Raw genomic sequence first — 22,759 nt, 5'->3', positions numbered from 1 at the left:
GGACAAATATGCTGCTTTATGCAAATGTATGTACATATTTATTATTGGAAATCAATTTACAACACAAAATGACAAATATTGTCCAGAAACCCTCTCAGGTGCTGCATTTAGCATTAAAAAAATGCTCGAATCATAACTTGGCAAACTGCTGCCCAACGGGCAACAACAGCTGACAGTGTGTCAGTGTGCTGACTTGACTATGATTTGACCAAAGGTGTATGTGTTTATCATAAAGTGGGCATGTGTGTAAAGGGGAGACTCGTGGGTACCCATAGAACCCATTTTCATTCACATATCTTGAGGTCAGAGGTCAAGGGACCCCTTTGAAAATGGCCATGACAGTTTTTCATCGCCAAAATTCAGCACAAGTTTGGAGCGTTATTTAGCCTCCTTCGGAAAAAGCTGGTATGACATGGTTGGAAAGAAATAAGAAATTATTGCCGTTCAAATTAATTTGTTTTAACGCATTATTATCACGTTAACTTTGACAGTTCTAGTTAAAATAACTTGTAGTGCCTTCATGTATCCACTGTTCTTGCACTTTCATCAATGCTGAGGCCAAACTATCATACTGCAGTGTCAGAGTTTATTAGCTGGATGGCTTGTCTTTCTTTTATTGGCAACATTGACCTTTGTGTATGCATGACAGGTATGCAGCTTCATCTTGATGACAAAGTCATGGGAGAGAGAGGACCCTGTCATTAGAGCCCACCGTAATACCTAAACCTATCATTAACTTGCAGACACTGGTCTCTGCACTCAAGATGACTTTTTGCATAGCTGAGGGTGGCAGCAGGTTACTATGTGTTGCAGAATAGTAGGAATATTCAGTTTGAAAGGTCCAAAGATTAGCAATCACGTGGTATTTGCGCATATTTTATTGGTTGATAAAGCTTTGGAAATAAATTTGCTGGAAAACACTGCAGCTTCTAGCACAGAATAATGGCCTGTAGAGGTTTCCTTATGGTCTCAGTCATAGTGCTTAAGTGAAAGTTTAATCTTGCCCAAATATTTGGCAAGAAATGGATAAAGCAAATGCTTCTGTGTCCCAAGAGCAATAAGGGGAAAAGGTGGAAAAGTCTTTACGGGTCGCAGTGCTGTTTAACAAGGCATTATACATCCGTCACATGACTAATCCTCCCAAGTTTCTGAAGCTCCATATGGAATTCCTGACATTTTTTCATGTGTGCTGCAACGTGCACTGCCAACCTCAAGGCCCTTAATTGGGGGCCTCGTCGATGCAAAACGGCAGACAGACTCCTTCAACAGGTGGTTAACTTACCGACCTACAGAACCAGGCTGCAGTAAACCGTGTGAGCTGTAAAAATGACTGCAAAACGTATGTCTTAAAGGTCGACTGTCTTTACTCTTAAAAAGTAAATCAGAAGTAGTACAAGTGAAGGATGTATGAAGTAATATGAAAGATTAAAACATCAGGTAAAATACATTTGAAGACATTCAAACATACAGACATACATTTTTTGCTGGGTAGCCATAAACAGTTCTCTACTGGAGAAGAGAGAAAAACTTCATTCGAGGGGCATATGATTTGTCTTTACAATTTATAACGGGTGGAGCATTATCTCTCACTAGAGGAATTTGACCTAGAAATGCCAGGCAAAGATTTTTCACTGTTGACTTACTGTTTTCTGGCATCTTAATAGTGTTTAAGCAGAAAGCAGCTGATGGAGAATTTTATTCCATGCATACAACTAAGATGAGGTATGAACAGTGGTGGAAGAAGTACTCAGACATTTTACTTAGTAAAAGTAGTAATACCACAGTGTAAAAATACTCTGTTACAAGTAAAAGCCCTGTATTCATAATCTTATTCAAGTACAAAAGTATTAGTGTATGAAAATAAACTTAAGGTACCAAAAGTAGAAGTACAGAATAATATATATTATTATCCACGTTTGTGGAGATTACACGAAGCCACGTGATATATTGAGTATCGCTCACTCACTGTGGTTTTTTTCGATTGCTGTTTGAACACATTTTGTCCAACCATTTCACTCTTGAGCAGTCATTTGCCACATACAGTATGTATGACTGTGAGTGCAAGAAACTAATTTGTGCTGTGTTTGTGTTTTCTCCCCCAGGAGCTCCTGAGTTGACCGTTTCAACAGGCTTTGAATAAACAAAAAAGGAATCAGGAAAATGACCTAATTAGCAACAAGCGTGACGGACAACCTGGTGCAAATGTGTTGGTCGTAAATTCCCCCAGTTTCACCCGCAAGGAAGACACATGCATCGGCGCACAAACACGTACGACACATTTGCAAACCCCGCCCTTCCCTTCCTGCCGTCCGTCCCGGTCCTCCATGGATTCCTACAGCTTCCACTTTGAGAGAATGAGCAACGTGGACCTGCATCCTCTGAGCCTGCCTGTCAGCCGGCTCTCCCCAGCCAAGTCCAACAGCAGCATTGCCGACCAGCTTGCCCACCACCAGCACGGCAAAGGAGACTCCGCCTACAGCTCCTTCTCTGGCGGGTCCACCGCCCCAGACTACCCCTCGCCCTTCCTCCCAGACGACCTACAGTCCAGCTCCTTCGGCCACTATGCTGATCTTAAATACGTGAAGTCTATTTACAATCCGACCCAGGTTCTGCAGTCTGACTCAAAGACCATGGACCAGCTCTATCGCTCTGTGGAAGCTATCTCACAGCAGTACCGCAGCACTAATGTAAACCACCACAACCAAAATGGCAGTTTCCATACCAACAACAAAGCCCTCTCAAAAAAAGAGGTGCCTCCATCCCAAGGTGCTTACCCCCCTGTCCGTCCTCCTCCAGTCCCAGCACGCCTGGATAGTTTCATAGCCACAAAAAACTTGGAAAACAGCAGGGTCCACCATCAAGGCACTGAGTTTCAACCCCAGCAGCCACAGCCTCAACAACAGCCCAGACCCCACAACCGACTCCACGCCCCAAAACCTGACACGGCTTACCCAGATACAGGCAAATCCAGCTTCAATTCTGACCCAGTGTACTCAGTTTGGAGGGGCTCTCAACAACCACAGGCTCAGCAGCCGCCGATCTACCGACCCCACCTCCAGCCTCATGATCAAACCAGAGGGCCGTTGACCCCAGAGTACATTTTCATCCCGGATAACAAAGCTGACTCTGAGCAGCAGAAGTCAACAAACATCCTAAGCCGATCACCTCCCCGAGGCCAGGCTGAGCACCTGAAACCCAGACAGTCCCCGAGCAGCGGTGGATGTAACGGAGACCATCACAACAAGCCCACTGGACATTTTGAGAGTCAGCGCAAAAGGTCGCACTCGGCTCACGATTGGCTTGGTTCAGAGCCGACCAGACCCGCCAGCCCTTACAATGCCAGTCAGAGCTTTATCAACAGCAGCATCCAGCATAAGGGTCAGTTCTACTTTGTTACGGGACTGTGTAAGCTGTCTGACTCGGCATCTGTTTGTGGGTCTGAGTCTGGGAGTGAGAGCTCCACTGTGGTGGAGACACACCGGCTGAGAGACAAAGAAAGATCCCACAGCACGATGGATAATTTGTTTAGCTCTCGCTCTTCCAGCGGTTTGATTTCAGATGAGAGAGAGGCTTCCCAGAGCAAGGACATGTCCTCCAGGAGCCAGGATCAGGAGAATCACAGACTGCCCCTCATCTCGACGCAGTCCTCTCGAAGCTTGGACGCCTTAGAAGAAATCGACATGATGCAGGGTCGAGATATCAGCCGCCACACTGCCAACAACCCTATATTCTACTGTGGACCTGACAGAAACTGCTCGCCACATTCAACCAAACAAACCAACAACGAACAGCCCAACTACCACAAGAGAGAGGAGCAGGCGAAGCGGGGGAAACGGCAGCCGTTGGGGGATGTAGCCAGCGAGAGGATAAACAAAGAAACAACCCCGCTTCTGTACCACCTCACTGGAGCCAGCAGAGCGGCCTTACAGCCTAAAAAGGATGCTGATTTCAGTATAAAAGGCAAGGAAGCAATCCTAAACAAAGCAAGTCATGAAGACGTGGCGATTAACGATGAGGCGAGACCTCCAAAAAGTGACACAAGCAAGAACGATAGAGAGGACGTCATCTCCGTTTCCTGTAACACCCTGGATGACTCGTTTAAAAAGTACTACAAAGAGAAGCTGAAGGACGCCCAGTCAAAAGTCCTAAAGGAGACGTCATTTAAAAGGAGGGACCTTCAGCTGTCGTGGCCACACCGCATCCGGCAAAAACCTGAGCTGAGGCCTACGGTGATTCACGCTTTCTCCTCATCACAGGACTCCGAGACGTCCACAGATACACTCACTCCCTCTGTGACCTCCGAGGAGACAGAGAGGGGGAGCATCAAAGAAGAGGAGAGTCAGGAGGAGAGGGACAAAGAGACGGAAAAGGAAAACGGGAGACCGGCGAATGTGGCCCAGCCCCAGGTGGCACGCATCGGAGGCAGGAAGCGGTTGACTCCAGAGCAGAAGAAGATGTGCTACTCTGAACCGGAGAAACTCAACCAGATTGGCAGGGCTCCCGTCCACTCTGCATGCCGCTCCTTTGGCAACGAAAGCGACGGCCAGTTTGCAGTCGAGGGAGAGGAGCATGTGCAGCAAGGAGAGCAGGGACTGGTTGCAGCGCGAAGGAAGATGTTTGAGACGAGAGGTAGAGCGCTGTCAGCTCCCAGCTCTTCAAAGACAAACTTAAAGAATCTGCAGCACAAGGCCCTGGTGGCGTACATGGAGCGTAAGACGGGCCAGAAAGTGGCTGAGCCGCAGCAACCAGAGCCTCAGGTACCGTCTCCATCCAGACAGAGACACTCTCTGGGAGAGAAACCCTTCGACTGGGTTCCCAGGCCTCTATCAGGAAATCATGAAGGCAAGCAGAAGAAGCTCCACAGACCCCACTCTGCAGGCCGCATCCTTGACTCCTCCACCAGCTCCCTCAGGTATGAAACAGAAGCAGAGCCAGAGATGCTTTTTTTTTTTTGTTGTTGTATGGATTCAATTATTTAATTTTTTTTATTTAACTCCCACAAAACAGGTACGCCCAGTTCTTCTCAGCTCAGTCTTGTTCAGGCCAATATGCCGGCCAATTGATTCAGTCCAGATGGAAGGAGAACCAAGGTCCATCTCAGGGGAAGTCCGCCTCAGTGGAGAGTCTTTTGGAGCAGCCAGAACCACAGAGTTTCTTCAGGAACAGATCCACATCCACACCACAAGCATTTCAGGTAAGTCTGTTCAAATTGAGATCTTAAAAATTAGGGCTGTCAACCGATTATAATATTTAATTGCAAGTTCAACAGACAACAACAGCTGTCAGTGTGTCAGTGTGCTGACTTGACTATAACTTGCCCCAAACTGCATGTGATTATCATGAAGTGGGCATGTCTGTAAAGGGGAGACTCGTGGGTACCCATAGAACCCATTTTCATTCACATATCTTGAGGTCAGAGGTCAAGGGACCCCTTTTGAAAATGGCCATGCCAGTTTTTCCTCCAAAATTTAGCACAAGTTTGGTATTTAACGACAAGCTAGTCTGAAATGGTTGGTACCAATGGATCCTTTACGTTTTCTACTTTCATATGATGTCATTATCTTTACATACTTTACTTTATTGCTACAGCCTAAATATTGCAAGTTGCAATTTCAATGCGTTAAAGAAATTAGTGGCGTTAAAACATGTTATTATCGTTTTAACTTTGACAGCCATAAACAAGATATTAATTAACCCACGTCTGGCTTTTACTGTCATATTTCACACTCATTCTATATACTTTGCTATTGACTTAAGAATTTAATTGTGTACCGATTCATGTGTTGCCTTTTGACTCTTCCTTTATGTCTGTAGGCTCTAGACTATGAGGAGGATCCATTACCAGTTACTACTATGGAGACCTGGAGGTATGTACCAGCACTGCAGACAAATTGGGACACTTTTATTGGTTTTAGGTCAGGAGAGTATTAGGCCAGTGAGTGTGGCACAGACTATACATCTCCACTTGATTCATTGTGGCACTGTAAAGTCAACACCCACCTGCTCCAGCAAAGCAGCATTCCTTTTAAAAGATGTATGCATGGGCTGTAAAAGTAGAACCAGTGACTAAACCATTTTCAAGGAGTTGGCCTATTTCTCAAAACTATATTGTGATTTGTAGGAATATCAAATTATTATCGCCAGTCTTTGAAATAAAACTTTCCAGAGCCCTTGTATGATCCATTTGTATATGCCTTTAAAGAAATTGCATATGAAAATGTGATAGTTAAAGTGTTGATTTAGTAGTTTTTGTTTTCGTTTCAAGGGCGGGACAAGGATGTACTGTATATATACTGTTTATGTAGCAGCGTCATCATGCAGAAACCTACGTAAGGTCACGTGGAAAAAAGTTTTATGAAGGGCTTAGGAAAATAATATTTTGACGCTAAAACATGCATACCTTGACCAAAATTTTAATGTTTGGATTTTATATATAGCTGTGAGGCAACAGAATGAAATAAAAACCTAAAAAAATAAATAATAATAGACCTGCCCTTTAGAGTTCTATCATAGTTTGTATGAATTGATGGATTTGTTACACATTTTAACACTGATTGTCAACGTCAGTCCCCAGACGAATGCCACGGAGGACTCCTTAATAAAGCCAGTCCCTGAGGGCCAGCAGCGTGTCCGTGTGGTCGCACAGCGGGGGAAGTCCATGGAAGAGCTCGGGGCATCAAAGTTAACAAGACCATCAGCCCTGAGTAGAAGTTCTGAGCAGCTGGACCAACTGTGGAGGGATTCGACTGGACCAGGAGAACCGGACAGAGACAAGAGGAGCGTTTTAGTCTTTGCTGAAGTCAGAGAAGCCCAGGGGCAGGACCGAGGGAGGAAGAAGCAAAATGTAGCAGAGCAAGCGGGGAAAGAACCAGAGATTGTTGGTGAGAAGAGCACTCAGGGACAAACCCAAAACCAAACCCAGAAAAAGTCTTTGTTGAACTCAGAAACAGGGGAGGAAGCCACAGTAGGAACAAGGAACTCGAGTAGATCCACCTCCCCGGCCTCTTGCTCCTCATCCCGGGCCAGGGTTCACTCTGGATCTCCTGGTTCTCACGGCCCGGGCACAGATGAGTTCAGGTCCAGCAGACTGCCCAGTGAGACTTCATCTGACCCACCTTCCCCCAGATGTCTAGAGACCAGTGAGAGGGAGATCAAGTCCACCTCGTCCACCCCCACACAGACAAAGTTTCCTTGTGAGAACCGGCCTAGCTCCAGGTAAGATTAGACTCTGTCAAAGCAGTATTTGTTTTCTCCTCCTGCGAAATGATTTGACTAACTGAACGTGCCACTTTCTTCCATCATTTGAATGTATCACCCTCCAACTATCTAGACTAAAACAAACTCAATCGGGTTGTTTTTTTGATTCTGCAAATACGATTTGAGCCAGGTGTGATTCTTAACCGTACTTTGTTTAACTTCCAGTAGAGTGAGGACTTCTCCGTGTGTGACTGGATCAGAGACAGAGCAGTCGGTGGATGAACCGAGCAGTGACGCCCTGCAGCCCGATTCAAACCACGAAGTGTCTCTGAGCTGCGGCGTCACCACAGATCCATCGCTGTGGATTCTCCCTCCAGAGGAAGAGATCAAAGAGGAAGTCCAGGCTTCGCCGCTGACAGACGTTTTTGCCGACGAGTCCACCATCTCGGCCCCTCCGACGCAGACAAGCGAAACCTCTGTGTCTCCCTGCGCCTCCGTCTCCGACGCAGACATCAGTCAGCAGGTGGAGGAGGAGGAGAAGGAGGAGGAGGAGGAAGAAAATCCAGAAGATGAGAAGCCGGGAGAGAACCAGGAGATGGAGGAGAGGGGAACACCGGAGGGAAAGACGGAGAGCGTGGAGAGGCCCGCCGAGAGACCTCAGTGGGAGGAGCTGGTAGAAGCGGCAGTCAAGGCCGACCATTCGCTGGCCAGAGTGCTCTACCCGCTGTCCAATCGTAAAACAGCGCTGATGCTGATGGAGCAGCTGCTGTCAGAGGACACTCTGCTGATGGAGGAGCACTACAAGAAGAAACAGGAGCAGAAAGGAGCAGCAGAAAGGTAAAAGTCAAAATTCTCCAATTCCAGCTTCTTAAATGTGAATATTTTCTGGTTTCTTTACTCCTCTGTGACAGTAAACTGAACATTTTTGAGTTGTTGACCAAACAAGACATTTGAGGACGTCATCTTGGGCTTTGGGAAACACTGATCTACATTTTACACCATTTTATAGACCAAACAGCTAATCGATTTAATCGAGAATGAAAATAATCGCCCTACCTGGAACACATCACTTAAAGGTTAAACCCAGCTCTGGTAGTCATAAATAAACTCCCACTAGATTACATTATTGAGAACATTTTACTGCCTAAGTTAGAGAAGATAGCACACCTCTGAGAATACTGACATTATGAATATGATAGAAATAATTGTAAAGTACTAGAAATTGGCACAGAAACGTAATGTAACTAGCCCTGCTTCATAAATTTCCCAAATCCTTGGCTTCCCATCCTTTCAGCTGACTACATAACACTTTATCTTGTATACACACAGCTGTGTAGATAAAAATAATAATCCTTAACAAACTACTTTAAAGGTGAAATAGTGTTTAGAGTGCCAAGTTGATTAGGATTCCTGGTTTAATGTTTCTCTATGAAACTTGATACTAGTTTCTAATGGCCAGATAACTGAGCTCCACCGGTGCCGTTTTACTTTTTGTTGCATCACATGCACAGACACACCTGGCTATCACCTTTCTGCTTGTGTAAGCACAGTTCAGACACATGGAGAATATGCTGTTGCATTTCAGAGTTTTGTAATATGTAAATAAGGGTGGAGTATACTCCATGTGAAAGACACTATATGTCACACATTAACAGACATGTTTCTTTTTCTAGCGCTGAAATGGTCGAAGCAGCTGAACCACCTCCGTGTCCTTCTGCTCCTGACAGCCTTAAACATCAGAGTACAGACCCGCAGAGCAAAGCTGACATCACTGAGAAAAAGGTAATTATTAATTATGCTGCTGGACGCTGATGTTGCAATGGAACGAACAATTGACTTTCACTTCTTGGCAATATACGTTCCATACATAACGTAACGTAATGACGTCATCACGAGCGTACAACGTGACGACCCGAAAGACAGAAGCCTCAGCTTTCCACTGCAAAAAGTATGAACGCTATAGCTGTTATGCTTTCTAATAGAGATTTAAACAGGATCATGCTAACGACTGTTTTTTTAAAGGGTCAAATAATTATATATTTACTTACTTACTGATATCATTACTAATTCATCGTGACAGTCAAAACATAAACAAACCATTATAGAGATGCCTCGACGTAACAAAATGAGACCTGTATGTAGCAAAAAATGTATAACTTTACTAATAATAAGACAATACGTCTCTATAATGGTCACAGCTTTGTTTGCATGTACATTAAAAATAATTAAAAAGACAGCAGAAGAAACAGACACTTTGAACTGTGGTCTCGTTTTCTTTTTAAAACACAAACTCTGTGGTGATCTCATCCTGATACCATCTGGTTGCTATTTGGCCTCAAGTGGACTCAATTCAGACGGAGATAGTTGTGTGTCTCTTATCACGTGATGTACAGTACTGTCTGTCTCTTATCAGTAGCTCCCACTTGCCTAATGATTGGCTTCGCAGATAGCCTCCCCCTCTTCCTGACACACATTCACTCTTGATACAGTATGCCTTTATTCTTTGATAGTAAATATGAAATCATTTTAAAAATCTCTACATATTTTTCCACTTGGCCCTGTTTCACCATGTGGATCTCTTCTCTAGCATCATAACCTAAAATCTCTCATACCTCTGCTTGCATTAACAGCGCCTGTTAGCGTGCTGTATCGAGGAGCGTCTGCATTCGCTGGAGGAGACACGTGGCGCCCTGCAGACAGAGATCCAGGAGAACGTGGCCCACGGAAAGCGTCTGGAGGTGCTGGTCCGGGAGCGCTGTCTGCCCGTGGAGCTGGAGCGGTACAACCTGTTCATAGGCGACCTGGAGAGGGTGGTCAGCCTGCTGCTGTGTCTGTCTGCTCGGCTGGCCAGGGTGCAGAACGCCCTGAGCACCGTCGACCAGCACACAGATGCCGAGGACAAGGTGAGGAGCCAAAACCTTTTCTTTATTACTTTTCTTTGGAGATCAGTGGGTTCATAAATTAGCTGACACAAGAGAATTTCCCCTTCAAAAGTCCTCTTATCTTCCAGACAGCTGTTTTCATTCATTTCTGTATGCTGTGATAAACAGCTTGCAAAAACTTGCCCTGCATGAGTAATCCATTCATTTATTGCTTTATTTATTTGTCAAAGGTGCATAATTGTTTGTTAATTATTATAATTATCTGTTTTGAAAACTTTGTGTTGGTGCGTTCAATGACCCTCCAAAACCCAAGTTTTCTGCAACTAAAGAGAGAAACCTTTTTAAGGTACAGTTTGTAGGATTTGGCATCATCTAGTGGCATGGTTACAGATTACAACCCATTGAGTACTCCTCCACTCACTCCTCCCTTTCCAAGACTGCGATAACGTGAGCCGCTGAGTACAAAACCGTGGTAACGGTAAAAGCATGGAGCCAAAGCATCAAAATATGAATCTCTGTCCAACGTTGTATAAATCTAATCTAAATGTATCCATGCTGCTTGTTTTTGTAATAATCGCTAATAAGGCTGATTTCTGGGGTTAAAGGTCAACTGAATCAGTTAACTAATACGTGATAAAAATCTACTGATGTACTGTAATGCACCGCCATGCGCTCCGTGTTTTACGCTCCCGTCTTTCCCCCTGAAGCTGTTTACACATACACACTAATACACTGTCGGCGAGTGTATTATGTTCTGTAACCTCACGGATGTCTCGATTCACTGCAGCTCATTTAGAGCTTGTGGCGAAAAAAGACGACCATGAGAAGTTGTGTAGAAGTGTGCGGCTGCTCCCATGCCCTCAGCTATACTCTCCCTCTGTTTACTTTAGAACAGCAAACACTCGCCACTCGGGAACAGTTTAAGGGCGACTTTAACTGGGTCAAGGTTTCTCACTGTGTGGAATTCAAAAAATGCCGTTATCTGTGTTTAATTGCCAATTTTTTTTTAGCTTATCTGTGTTTGAGCCTTTATCTGACATTTGAGGGTTATTTTTGATATACTGCAGCTTGATAGGCCTGACCTTTTTGGTTTACTATATGGAGAAATAATTCCTTAAAAGTCATTAAAATGTGTTTACCGTCTTTTTTAAATATCATGAGTTGTGCCACAGGATCTGACTTGAGCTCTGTGCTTTGCTTTGTTTTCCCTTCTGAATATCCCGTTTCATTATGCGTCCCAGCATCAATTTATGTTTGCATGGATGCATTAGATTTCTAGATTTATTCCCAGTCTGAAAGGGCTCTTTGTCAGTTTGTCCATCTGTAAAAGCCCGGCTGACCGTGCTGCATACTGAGGGCTTGTGTTAGAGGCTCATTTGTTTTCTTGCTGTTATCAGCAACACTGGTATTTACACTGACTCACCGAAACTCCGGCCCGGGTTTCGATGACATTTGTATCTACCCTGCCCTCTGTTGACATAAGGAAACACTGCACCTCCTGACCTCTGGCTGTTTGAAATGTAATCATACAACTTTCACCGCTCTCTGTTACATCAAACAACATATTACCTTTCAATTAAAACACAGCAGGATATTTACTTATGCATTTGATATTATGAGCATGGGTTTAATGCTCAGGTATATTTAATGTTCTTTATTCTCTGCACTCAGCAATCTCTGGACAGTCGCCACCGTCTGCTCTGCAAACAGAGGGAGGACGCCAAAGACCTGAAAGACAACCTGGACCGGAGGGAGAACCTGGTCTCCACCTTCCTGTCGCGCCAGCTGTCCGCCGAGCAGCTGCAGGACTACCGGCGCTTCGTGCAGACCAAGGCCTCGCTGCTCATCAGGCAGAAGGACCTGGAGGAGAAACAGAGGCTGGGAGAGGAGCAGCTGGAGGCGCTCTCCAACTACCTGTGAAGGGAGGAGCAACGGAAAGCACAGATTCCTCCTTTCTTTCTTTCTTTTTTCTTGACTTGCCTTGAAGTAGGATGTTTCAAAAAGACTTGTAGAGGCTGTACCGTTCACGTGGATTATAAGAGGTCCGGCTGAACACTTTGCACCGTGTTTTGACTTTTCTTTTCTTTCCTGCTGCTCTCCTCTCACACCACTACACAGGCTGCACATGAGATGAGCATTAGAGACTGTTGAGACTAAAGCTCCCTGCCTTTCTGTCGTCTACCGAGGGTGCTCGGAACGCTCACCCAATCTCCGCCCAATGTCTGCACAATCTGCAATGTGCACCCGAAGACTTTCCCCACATGTTTCCGTTGACCCTGAGCAGAGGACTGAGCTGTTTTTTTGTTTTTTTTCTGTGTGCCTTGATGTTGCTGTGGAACGTTTTCCATAGAGAGGCGAAGTCCCGCCCCTTCCGGTAGATCCCATGGGATTTTTTTCATCCCGTTTTAATGACGCCATGAATCACACATATGATGTTTGTCAATTTATAAAAGATAATTTAGCAAGTCAAGAAAGTCGCAGTTTGTAGTAGTATCGTTTAGTTTTGTGTGAAACCGCTCAGTGAACTACATCTCTCGTCACCAACACTAGCTAGCTAGCTAACTTAGCTATGACCACACGCAAATGTAAAGGGATAATGTACAGCGAGCCGGTCGTTGTTGTGAAATAAACCCCGACACGGTGATGTTGCACTGAAGGGGTTAATTTCACAACAATAACCGCTAGCTGTACATTATCCCGCTTATTACAAAACTACTTACTGAATAAGTCAATAATTTGACACAAAAACGGCCCGCCAGGGTCTGACATCAGAACTGCGTCCATAGCAACGGTCTGTTATACATAGCAACGGTCTACTATTAAGAAATAACAGACCGTAGAATGCCGTGATTGACCAATCAGATTTGTGTATTCAACAAAGCCGTGTAATAAGTAACGTCATCTTACCTGACGTCTTTTATCCAGCGACTCCTGGTCTTTTTTATCAGCCGGGGAGCGAAAGAACAAGCGAGACTTATTGCTGGTGTGAGCACATCCCATTAGGAAACACACAGGCATCGTAGCTTCAGCGAGAGAGACGCCACTTTTGGGTGTGTAGTCTTTCTAACTACGTATTTTCACAGTCTGATACTTCAACAGTTTTACAACAAACTGCGACTTTCTTGACTTGCAAAACGATGTTTTAAATTGACAAACATCACACGTGTGATTCATGGTGCAATTCAAACGGGATCAAAGAAATATTTGTCTCTCGCCGTTGACTACCGTATATATTTTTTTCCGAAAAATGGTCCCACGGTGGTCCACCAGAAGCGGCGGGACTTCGCCTCCCTAGTAGAGCTGCTGTGTGGAAACTTTGCGTCCCCTGTTAGCGATTCACTTTTCCAATACGATGGTAGCGCTACAGCCCTGTATCTGCACCTGTGGAAACCTATTATAAGCTTTAAGATTGTATTTTGACCCATGAGAGAGGCGAAAGAGCGTTGCCTGAGAGGAGAGTGGGCGGTGTACTGTATCATGTCAGTAAAAATGTACAATAGATGTAGATTTAATCTTTTTTTGTAAATGTTTTAAATGTTTCAAATTAAGGCACTAAAAACCAAAAAGGGTGAATGAAAAAAAAAAAGCACTTTGTAATGATACATAAATGCACATTTCTTCAAAATCTGATTCAAGTGATTTCAAGTGAAAGCCTTACTCCATCCGTTCAAACAATACTTCTATTCTTTTGTCGGTTTTGTCATTTTTAAATAGGAATGTTGAAATAATCTTTTTTTTTTAAAAGGTACATGAGCACAAATATGTGTGCAAATACCTTTCCGGCTAATTTCATACTTAATGTTATTAAGTCTGGATGATTTCATGCTGGAACGGTTCCTCATAAGGAGGTGCTAAACCTCTTTAAAGCAGATTATAAGTAAGCAACAATTAGTATTTTCTCCCAATGTCCCTTTTGTCGCAGAAGTGACACGTGATACTTGAAATATGTTTTTATTAATGAGGAAAGTCCACAATCTTCACTTCAGGTGTCTTAAACTAATTTTCTATTCTCTACCTCCACTGCGTAGCCCCTTTTTAGACATATGTAACCTTTAAGTTTATTTAAAATGTACACAGTACGCTCTTCTTGTTAGTCCTGAATGAAAACACACTCTTGAATCATGACTTCCCCCTTAATTTTTAAAGAATCTGCATCTGTGTTTATACATTAATATTAGTTTTTATAGTTGTATTAATTTCTTTTTACCGAGAGTGATGTTGCTCTACGTCACAATATGTGCAACGTGTGTGTGTGTGTGTGTGTGTGTGTGTGTGTGTGTGTGTATGCTTGAAATCATGAATGTCTTAATTTCATGTGTGTCGAACAGAAAGACAGAACTCCTCTCGGTGTTTGCCGTTTTTTTTTTAAGTTTTCAACAAAACTCCTATGAAGTGATCAAAATGTTATCGTCCCTCAGGAAACTATACCTGTTGGCTGTACTGAATATAACTGATCCTGTTTTGTATATGATATTTATGTAATAATGACCACAAAAACAGCCTCTACTCATAAAAAAAACTGTCAAAAAATAGACAGGAAACTCTTTTATGTTGAAGGATATTTTCAGTTTCTTTTGCTTAACAGCTTCTCCACCCCCGCCACCACCCCCTGAAACATTTCTCTGGAGATTTACGACCCTGTCCGCTTCAGTTTGCTAAACAAATGTATGTTTGTTTTGGCCTTTGTGCTGACGCAGGGCTGAAAGACTCTCATGTTGTTCCTCGCAGCCTGCTGGAATTCCTCAAGTATGCAACGTTTTAGGAGAAAGAAAAGGCTGTGGGGGGAGAAAGTGAGTTCCACAGAGGAGGAAGGAGCACATGGATAAATACTCATTTTAGTTCTTGTATTGCTTTGTGTGCATACTAACAACTTCCTGAGTCATTACTTGTTTCTGTCATTCAATCAAAGCAGTGTTTTTGTTGAGGTCACAGGAAAAAAATTGGCCTGTTTTTGAAGTAGGATTATATTTAGTTTGTTTCAATGACTGGAAGTGATTTGAACAGAAAAAAGCCAGATAGGAAAAAAACATATTTCAGTGAGTCCCAGCTGGTGGGATGACCGCAGAGACATTTCTAAATCCACTTTTTTTTTGCTCTATTTCACACCTGTTTTCTGTTGAGAGTTTGAGTTGTTTTTTGTGCCTGTTTGGAGTTGTAAATTCCACGATGTTTGTAATATTGTGAATAAATTAAGCTCTCCCTCTCCCTCCGGTGTGCCACATTTCTCTTTTTTTCACAGTGAACTTACTACAAGTATAGGTTACATGAACTATATATGCAAAGAGTGTATGTTTTGTGCTACTATAGCAATATTCAAGCTGTGAGAACAGCTAACATTGGATATTTTAACACATTATTTCTCATAAACATGTTAAATACTGTTGTTAAATGCCCTCCTCTGATAAAAGCCTTAAGTTTCCTCAGTAAATTGAGGCTTTTCCTGGATCGGTTGTTTCCTCTTAGAGCTCGTCTCTGCCCTCTGCAGCCACATCAACTCACTGCATCACAAAATAAAAGCTGGGTTTTTAAATTCACTTTGCCTCTAATGTGTAACTAGAGTGTCAGCATCTTAACACAAGGCGAAATAATGTAAGAACATTACATTTGATTTAGAAAAAAAGCCTCTGTCCACAGATAACAAAACCCACCTACCAGCAACTCTAAAGCTCACTAAATATAATATAATACCTTAATTGGTAGTTAGTTGTTTTCATTGGTTTGATGATTAAACAAACAAGATAAAGAGTGTTTAATTAGCGAGTTTAAGAGGTGCTGGTAGGTGGATTTTGTTACCTTTGGACAAAGACTGTTTCCCTCTGTTTCCAGTCTTTATGCTAAGCTAAACTAAATGGGAAATGAGGTAAATGGAAGTTTAATACCTTGACTTTTTGGGAAATATACTTTATTTGCTTGCTTGACGAGATTTAGCCGAGAAGACGCGCTCATGTCTGTGAAGCTGGAGTCAGGAGGCAGGTAACAAAACCCACCTATGAGCACCTTTAAAGCTCTTTAATGACATGTTTGTTTGTTTAATTTTTACAAAAACTGAGCAACAAGTTGTGGTTTTACAGGAGGTTATGTACAGTACAGGACAGGAGTTGTTGCCAGGCAACGGCACTGTAACGACAGGACTCCAGGAAGTGACTGCTCCGAGCCAAGAAATAGTTTGGCACATAACCCCCCCAGCCCAGTAACACTGTAAGATGTTCATTTTCATTTATATTTACCATAAAGATATGAGAGTGATATCCATCTTCTCATGCAAGAAAGCAAATAAACGTATTTCCCAAAGATGTCCAGCTATTCATTAAGAAAAACATCACATTTTGGGTTACTAAATGATGCGTTGAGAGAGTGATATATATGTTCAGCAGCCTCCTCTCTTGTCTCTTTCACGCCTCTCTGCCCACGTTGTGTTCAGCGTCACAGTGGAATGCCGTCCAGTTTGTTTGTCAGCAATAACAAATGCTTATTAAAAGCATTTCAAGTTGGCAGAAGTGGCAAACGAAACCCCCAGGAGGACAGCTAGAGAGACACAAGACACCACTTAGTGTAGCCTATTTTTATTTTACACTTTTAATCAGACTCGGGGAATTCTCAACAAGTGAGATCTTTGTCAGACACTAATTGCATGGTAATTAGGTTTAGCGTCAGTACAAAAGGCAGTGGAAGTGATGGAAGCGTTTGGTGGTGTGCGCTGCAGCAGACAGGAAACAGGATTGGTCTAAACTCTGCAGCAGTAGCCCTGTCAGAGTGCTTGCTGGGTAATGAGGAGCTTTGCTGCTGATAATCACTAACTGTGTCCCTCTTTCTCAACACAACATGGTGGTTGAAACATAAAAGCTCCAGTTGGTGAACAACATCTACACCATGAAGTGTGATTTTATTTGCTTCAATAGCTCTTAAATTGACCACGGAGGTTCGTAGATGATGTCGCTGACTCAGTGATTACTCTGCCAGGCGCTCAGATTAGCGGCTCCAAAGCTCACTTTTCTAACCTGAACTCTGAACTCTCCGCTCGCTCGCAGGAATGTCAGCACACCTTCAGTCTCCTCCTCTAACCTCTGGCAGTCATTTCACAGCTCAGTTACTGTATGAACACTTAAACAAAACCTTGTTCTCGTGCCAAAATACTGTGCTGGTTTTATATCCCCAAAGATTTATCCTTACAGTACGTTTCTGTCGGAGCGCTGCTTTAATTAAGATAACGTTCGTAACCACCTGACCCACACATGGGATAATAGTTTACAATACAGACATTCCTCTTTATATTTGTCTACCGCCTCTAGTTTCATGTCAAGTAGGACTTAAATTTGAGTAAACCCAGGTTCATGTGGAGCTTTCTTCCGCAGAATATGGCTGGCATGCAGGCCCTAATTTATGATGTGTTGTTCATTTTACTTTACAAATACAGCGATGACAGATTTACACTGGATTGTGTCCAATACTTTAGTAAGAGGAGAAGACAAGTTAAATCAAATCCTGCTCAACATCAGCAGATATTAATTAAAGTCATAGGTCACTTGATTGCCCTTTAAAAGGAATAGTTTTGTGAAATACCATCATTCGCTTTCTTGCCAACAGTTGGATGAGAAGATCGATACCACTCTCTCTCTCCGAAGTTAACACAATCTGCTGGTTACCTTTGAACAGAGCCAAGCTATCTATGGGGAACTAAAGCTGCCATTATAACAAATAAATGAATAAATAAATGTTATTTATTTTTCTATTTCTGTCCATATTTATTCATTTTCAAACTAACCTGCACATTTATTTGATAATTGAGGTTTTTCTTTCTTTCTTTGAATGACTAAAGCTGATATTTTAAATTATCAAATAAATGTGCAAGCTAGTTTGGAAATAAAAGAATATGAACAGAAATACAAAAATAAATAAATAACATTATTTATTTATTTATTTATTTAAATGGCAGCTTTAGTCATTTATAAAGCTATAAAGTTATTTTTTTATTTTTCTATTTCTGTCCATGCATATTCTTTTATTTCCAAACTAGCTTGCACATTTATTTGATAATTGAGGCTTTTATTTATTATAATTGCAGCTTTAGTCCTCCATAAATGAAGAGAGACTCTAAGTAATACATTGTCAAGTAGTTTAATACAATTACGCCTTACTGGACCATAACCTAGGGCAGCACTGCAACACCGACCCTGAATAGGATAAGCGGTTACAGTTAATGGACAGATGGATGGACTTTAACCTGAGAAATTCTCTTTTATGGACCGTTACTCCATCACATTACAAGGGGAGATATTTTACTTTTCAGTCAACCACATTTATCTGATGGCTGTTATAGATTAGTGCACCAACACTCATAAATGGACACATTTCAAAACAAGCATCTCTACTTTTAGCGCACTCACACTTCCATATTCTCATTTTAACAAACACTCTGCACAAACAGTTTCCTTTAATAACATCATTTTGTAACATAGTGGTATTTCTGCTTCTTTTATCTAAAGAATTTGAGTACTCCCTCCTCCACTCTGGGTCTTGTTCCTGACCTTGTGACGGCCTTTAGCCTCACAGCAGCAGCAGAAGAGAACATTTGCTTAATAAACCCCTGAGGCTCGGAGATGAAACATCGTCTTGACGTATAAAGACAATGTAAGCTGCTGGGGAAGTGACATCAAGAGACACGAAAGGAACAGCAGAGAGACGACTCGAGGCGGGGACAAGACGAACAGTCTGAGAAACGTGGCTGACCACAGGACGCGTTTCTTAACACTCCTTCTTCTTCTTTACCCATGATTCTTTTTATCTGCCTATCTCACTAAGCACGTCATCTTGACACGGTCAAAAGCTTACTTTTATTCTCCTCTTATCAACCAGCACCAGGAGCCATGACAGACAGGAAACAACAAGGCAGCACGAACACACACTTTCAGCCACCCACATGCAAACACACACTCCCAGTCAGCTGCTGAATCACGGCTGTCTGAACAAGAATGATCCAAGCCACATTTCAGAGACGTTTTGGCACGCAGAAGAACTGTAATGATTTACAGAGCACCTGCACACCTCTTCATGAATGACACACCCTTTGCTTTTTTCTAGTCAAACATATTATAATCCAGTAAAATCTAAGTGTTTGTTTTCTTCCAGGGAATTTCAGTGGGATATTTGCTTCTCCTAAATGTTTTGTGGTGTTTAATAATTAATCTGAGATAAAGTGAAGCAATGAAAAAGCAAAGTCCTCTAAATCCTCCTCAGAGGCACAGATTTTGTATTTTTATTTATTAATTTAGTTTGTTGCTTGTAGAGGTTTGATTCACCCATAAGTCAGCACATCCTCATTTTTTTTAGTTTGGGCATGTTTGCCTCTGGAAATGGAGAGGATGAATAATCTATTACTCAGAGGTGAAAAGACACAAGTCCATTCTTGATCTCTCTTGCTACTTCAGTAGCAGACTTTCTTTGTCATAGATTGATTTCCTGTTATTATTGATTCATTTTGAAGAGAACAGACATTTAAAAATCAAGTTATGGATGATACAAAACATAATTTTCTTAATGTAAGTAACCAACTGGGGAAGTTTTCATGGTGAAATCTATGAGTTAAATATTTTACCCTATTACCTGAAGTGGATCTCCCGTTATTAACTTCTGTGTTTGAGCCTCTCCTGTAGGTGAACTGAAGAAAGACTTTAAGATGAAGATGACGTCTTTGAGAGACCACAGATGGTGAGTAATAAGACGACTCACAGACAGGACCCGCTGGAATATTCTCTGAATCATGTTTTATTTACCTGTAAACTCTACTCATACAGGTAACATCTCAAACCCAAAACCTCCTAATGTCTCTAACTCAGAATCAATCAACCAGAAGCAGACGGTGTCTCCTGATGCCATCATGAATTTAAGTCTTGTTGGTGATCATCGTTTGTGTCATCTGCCAAATCACAAAATAAAAATCAAACAAGAAAGGAGTCATTGATTACTTTAAGAGTTTTTGTTACTGTTGAAAAAAGGCCTGAAAATCAATCAGAGAAACGTCAGTCAAATTCTCTCATGAAGACGACGAAGAGTTGTGAGTTCACATAAAAATATCTGATAGGACTCTGTGTCTGAAGCTGCTGCTGTTGTCTTCTTGTTCCTCTACGGGGTCGTCGCTCAGGGAGTAAAATGCCGGCCTCTGCTTGTGCTTCTTACTCTTCCCCGCCACGTGTGGCTGGAAGAGACGGCTTATTGAGTACAGCCCCTTGGACAGATCTGGTAACAGGTCCAGCTCCTCCTTCTCCTCCAGGACTCTATCCTCCTGAACCTCCCGGGCTTTGGGTTCCCCCAACATCTCTCTCAGCGTCTCAGAAACACCTTCGCGCATGTAGTGGTAGGCCTTCTTCCCGCCGTTGTCCCTGACGCTCGGGTCGGCGCCATGCTCCCCCACCAGCAAGGCCACGATGCCCTCCTGGTCGTGCAAGGCGGCGATGTGCAGAGGAGTGTACCCGCCGTGTGTTTTCGCGTTCACATCGATGTCAACTCCTCCTTGTCTGGACAGGTCGATGATCTTCACGAGCATGTCGCCGTTTCCACACTTGGCCGCCCAATGCAGAGCGGTGAACCCCGACATGAAGTCCCTCTTCTCGGCCAGCTGGTTGTCTCTCAGCAGCAGGCCGTACGCTTGGCTCCAGTGGCCGGCGGCACACTTGACCAGCCATTCGTGCTCCGACTGCTCCAGGGGGACCGAGTAGGAGGAGGAGGAGGAGGAGGTGGAGGCCTCAGACGCAGCCTTGGTGCTCTTCACTGACCTTCTCAGCTGGGGCGAGCTGGCCTCCACTGAACAAGGGGGTCTCCTTTTGTTCCTGAAAGAGTTAGGGCTTTCAGGAGGGGGGTCATCTGGGTCCACCTTCAGTTTGCAGAGCTCCACCCTGGTGGTGGTGGTGGCGGTGCTGGGTGGCATCCTCAAAGGTAAGGCGTACGGTTTGCTGGCGGGCTCATTTCTCGAGCAGGTATCTCCATTTCGGATGTCAAAAGTCATCGCCCTTTTAACGCTACCTTCCTTGTATTTGCTCCTTTGCAACGCCAGCTGTATCGGAGACAGTGTAGGATTTTCACTACTTTCTGTGTGCTCTTGATCTGGATCAGCTGACCTCTGACCTCCTGCATCATCATCACCACCACCACCACCAGAGCTCCCAGTCAGCTCAGGTGAGTGCTGCTGCTGCTGCTGCTGCTCACCTGTCTGTGTGTTTCCAGTCTTCTCCACAGTCTCGTGACCACCGTCCACCACCACATGCTGATAGGCTTTCCTCACCACGACGTACCGGACACCCTCGATCTCTTTCACGAAGGCGACGTTGTTGACAAAAGTCTTGAAGAGCTCCCGGTTCCGTTCTTTCTCTGCCGGATCGTCGCAGTCGACTGAAGCTTTGAATTTACCCACCAGGTCGGATTTCTTCACTTTGCCTCCCTCCGCTAGCAGCACCGACAGGACGGATTCCTGCGTCAAAGACATGCTGATTAAAAAGCTGTGTTATTCAAGTTAAAGCTTCTGTGTTCCTGTTCTCTTTGTCCCTCTGACTGACTGGAGGCTACAGTATAACAACCCTCACCTGGCTGCTCTCTGCTCTCCTCCCCACCTGGAGGAGGCTTTTTCCGGGCAAAGCTCAGACGTGGACACAATTTGAATAATGTTGCAGAGTTTTTTTCCCCCCCTAGCCTGCAGGCTAAGTAACTGCAAGTCAGACAACTTTAAACTACAAATGCATCGTTTATTTCTCTGTCACAATAAACAGTTTTTCTTTCTTTTTAATATATATATATAATTGAACAAGAAATGTGTGTTTTAACAGCATCAGTATGCTCCAAAAGACCACATTAGGCTACTATAACCAATTTGAGATATACGATTTTAATTTACATATAGAATATACTTTAAGTTATTAGGCTCACATGAAGGGATATGGCCATAACATATATAATATAATAAAATGTAATAATAATCATAATAATACAACAGTATAATATAATATGTAATATTTTATTATAATAAATAGCACAAAATCTTTATTATTTTAGTTTATATTTATTTACTGTTTGAAATTATTTTATTTTATCATTATTATTATTTTTAATTTTTAATATATATATAGTAATATTATAATTTATTTTCTTTTTTTATAGTTATACATTTATTTTAATTTTTTTCCTTTCGTGTGACCAAGACCAACATGGGGTGGGGTTCTCTTTCTGTTTTTTATTTCATGTCACAGACACTCACACTGTCCTACATTTGATAAAATGACCTTTGTCATGCCACAAAAACAATAAAAAAAAGATTTGGAAAAAAGTCTGAATTAATTATATATATATATATTACACCTAGAAAAGTGGAATATATAATTATATAATTATATAACAATATAATAAAATATAAAATATAATAAATAATATTTTATAATATATATGATAGTAAAAATTGTTATAGGCTACCACCACTACTACAGACCTACACAATAATAGTAAGCCTATTTTGCAAAGTGACTGCAAGTCAGACTTTTCAGCTTCAGACGCGTAATGCATTGGAATATAGTTTATTTTTCTGTCACACTAAAAGTAAAGACTATAGGTCAATAAAAGTGTGTTTTTATTTTTATTTTTTTTAAATAAATTGAATTAAACAAGAACAGAAAAATTATATTGCATTAATTCACATATAG

The 22,759-nt window shown here is 42.6% G+C and overlaps 2 protein-coding genes across 6 annotated transcripts in view; one reads left to right on the top strand and one right to left on the bottom strand.

The window, feature by feature from the left end:
- The window catches only part of shroom1 (shroom family member 1), a 32,592-nt gene extending 20,040 nt beyond the window's left edge, over positions 1-12,552 (top strand). For 3 of the 5 annotated variants that reach the window (XM_074610641.1, XM_074610644.1, XM_074610643.1), the window contains exons 2-9: positions 2,103-4,912; positions 5,008-5,194; positions 5,815-5,867; positions 6,568-7,215; positions 7,423-8,034; positions 8,871-8,979; positions 9,828-10,100; positions 11,751-12,552. In XM_074610641.1, the coding sequence (XP_074466742.1) occupies positions 2,325-4,912; positions 5,008-5,194; positions 5,815-5,867; positions 6,568-7,215; positions 7,423-8,034; positions 8,871-8,979; positions 9,828-10,100; positions 11,751-11,999 (4,719 nt within the window). In that variant the 5' untranslated portion in view covers positions 2,103-2,324 and the 3' untranslated portion in view covers positions 12,000-12,552. Of the gene's footprint in view, positions 1-2,102; positions 4,913-5,007; positions 5,195-5,814; positions 5,868-6,567; positions 7,216-7,416; positions 8,035-8,870; positions 8,980-9,827; positions 10,101-11,750 lie in introns of all 5 variants that reach the window. The other 2 variants (XM_074610642.1, XM_074610645.1) reach the window with 2 other exon arrangements.
- A 5,626-nt stretch (positions 12,553-18,178) lies between these two features.
- On the bottom strand, positions 18,179-21,714 carry sowahaa (sosondowah ankyrin repeat domain family member Aa). Its single transcript, XM_074611151.1, has one exon. It carries the CDS (start codon positions 21,553-21,555, stop codon positions 20,137-20,139), a length of 1,419 nt encoding a protein of 472 aa, XP_074467252.1. The 5' UTR covers positions 21,556-21,714; the 3' UTR covers positions 18,179-20,136.
- Between the last annotated feature and the right edge of the window lie 1,045 nt (positions 21,715-22,759).

The sequence above is a fragment of the Sebastes fasciatus genome, chromosome 16 (assembly GCF_043250625.1).
Source record: "Sebastes fasciatus isolate fSebFas1 chromosome 16, fSebFas1.pri, whole genome shotgun sequence".
Classification (NCBI taxonomy): domain Eukaryota; kingdom Metazoa; phylum Chordata; class Actinopteri; order Perciformes; family Sebastidae; genus Sebastes; species Sebastes fasciatus.
Note: the sequence above shows the minus strand (reverse complement) of the source record. Positions and strands in the feature narration are given on the sequence as shown.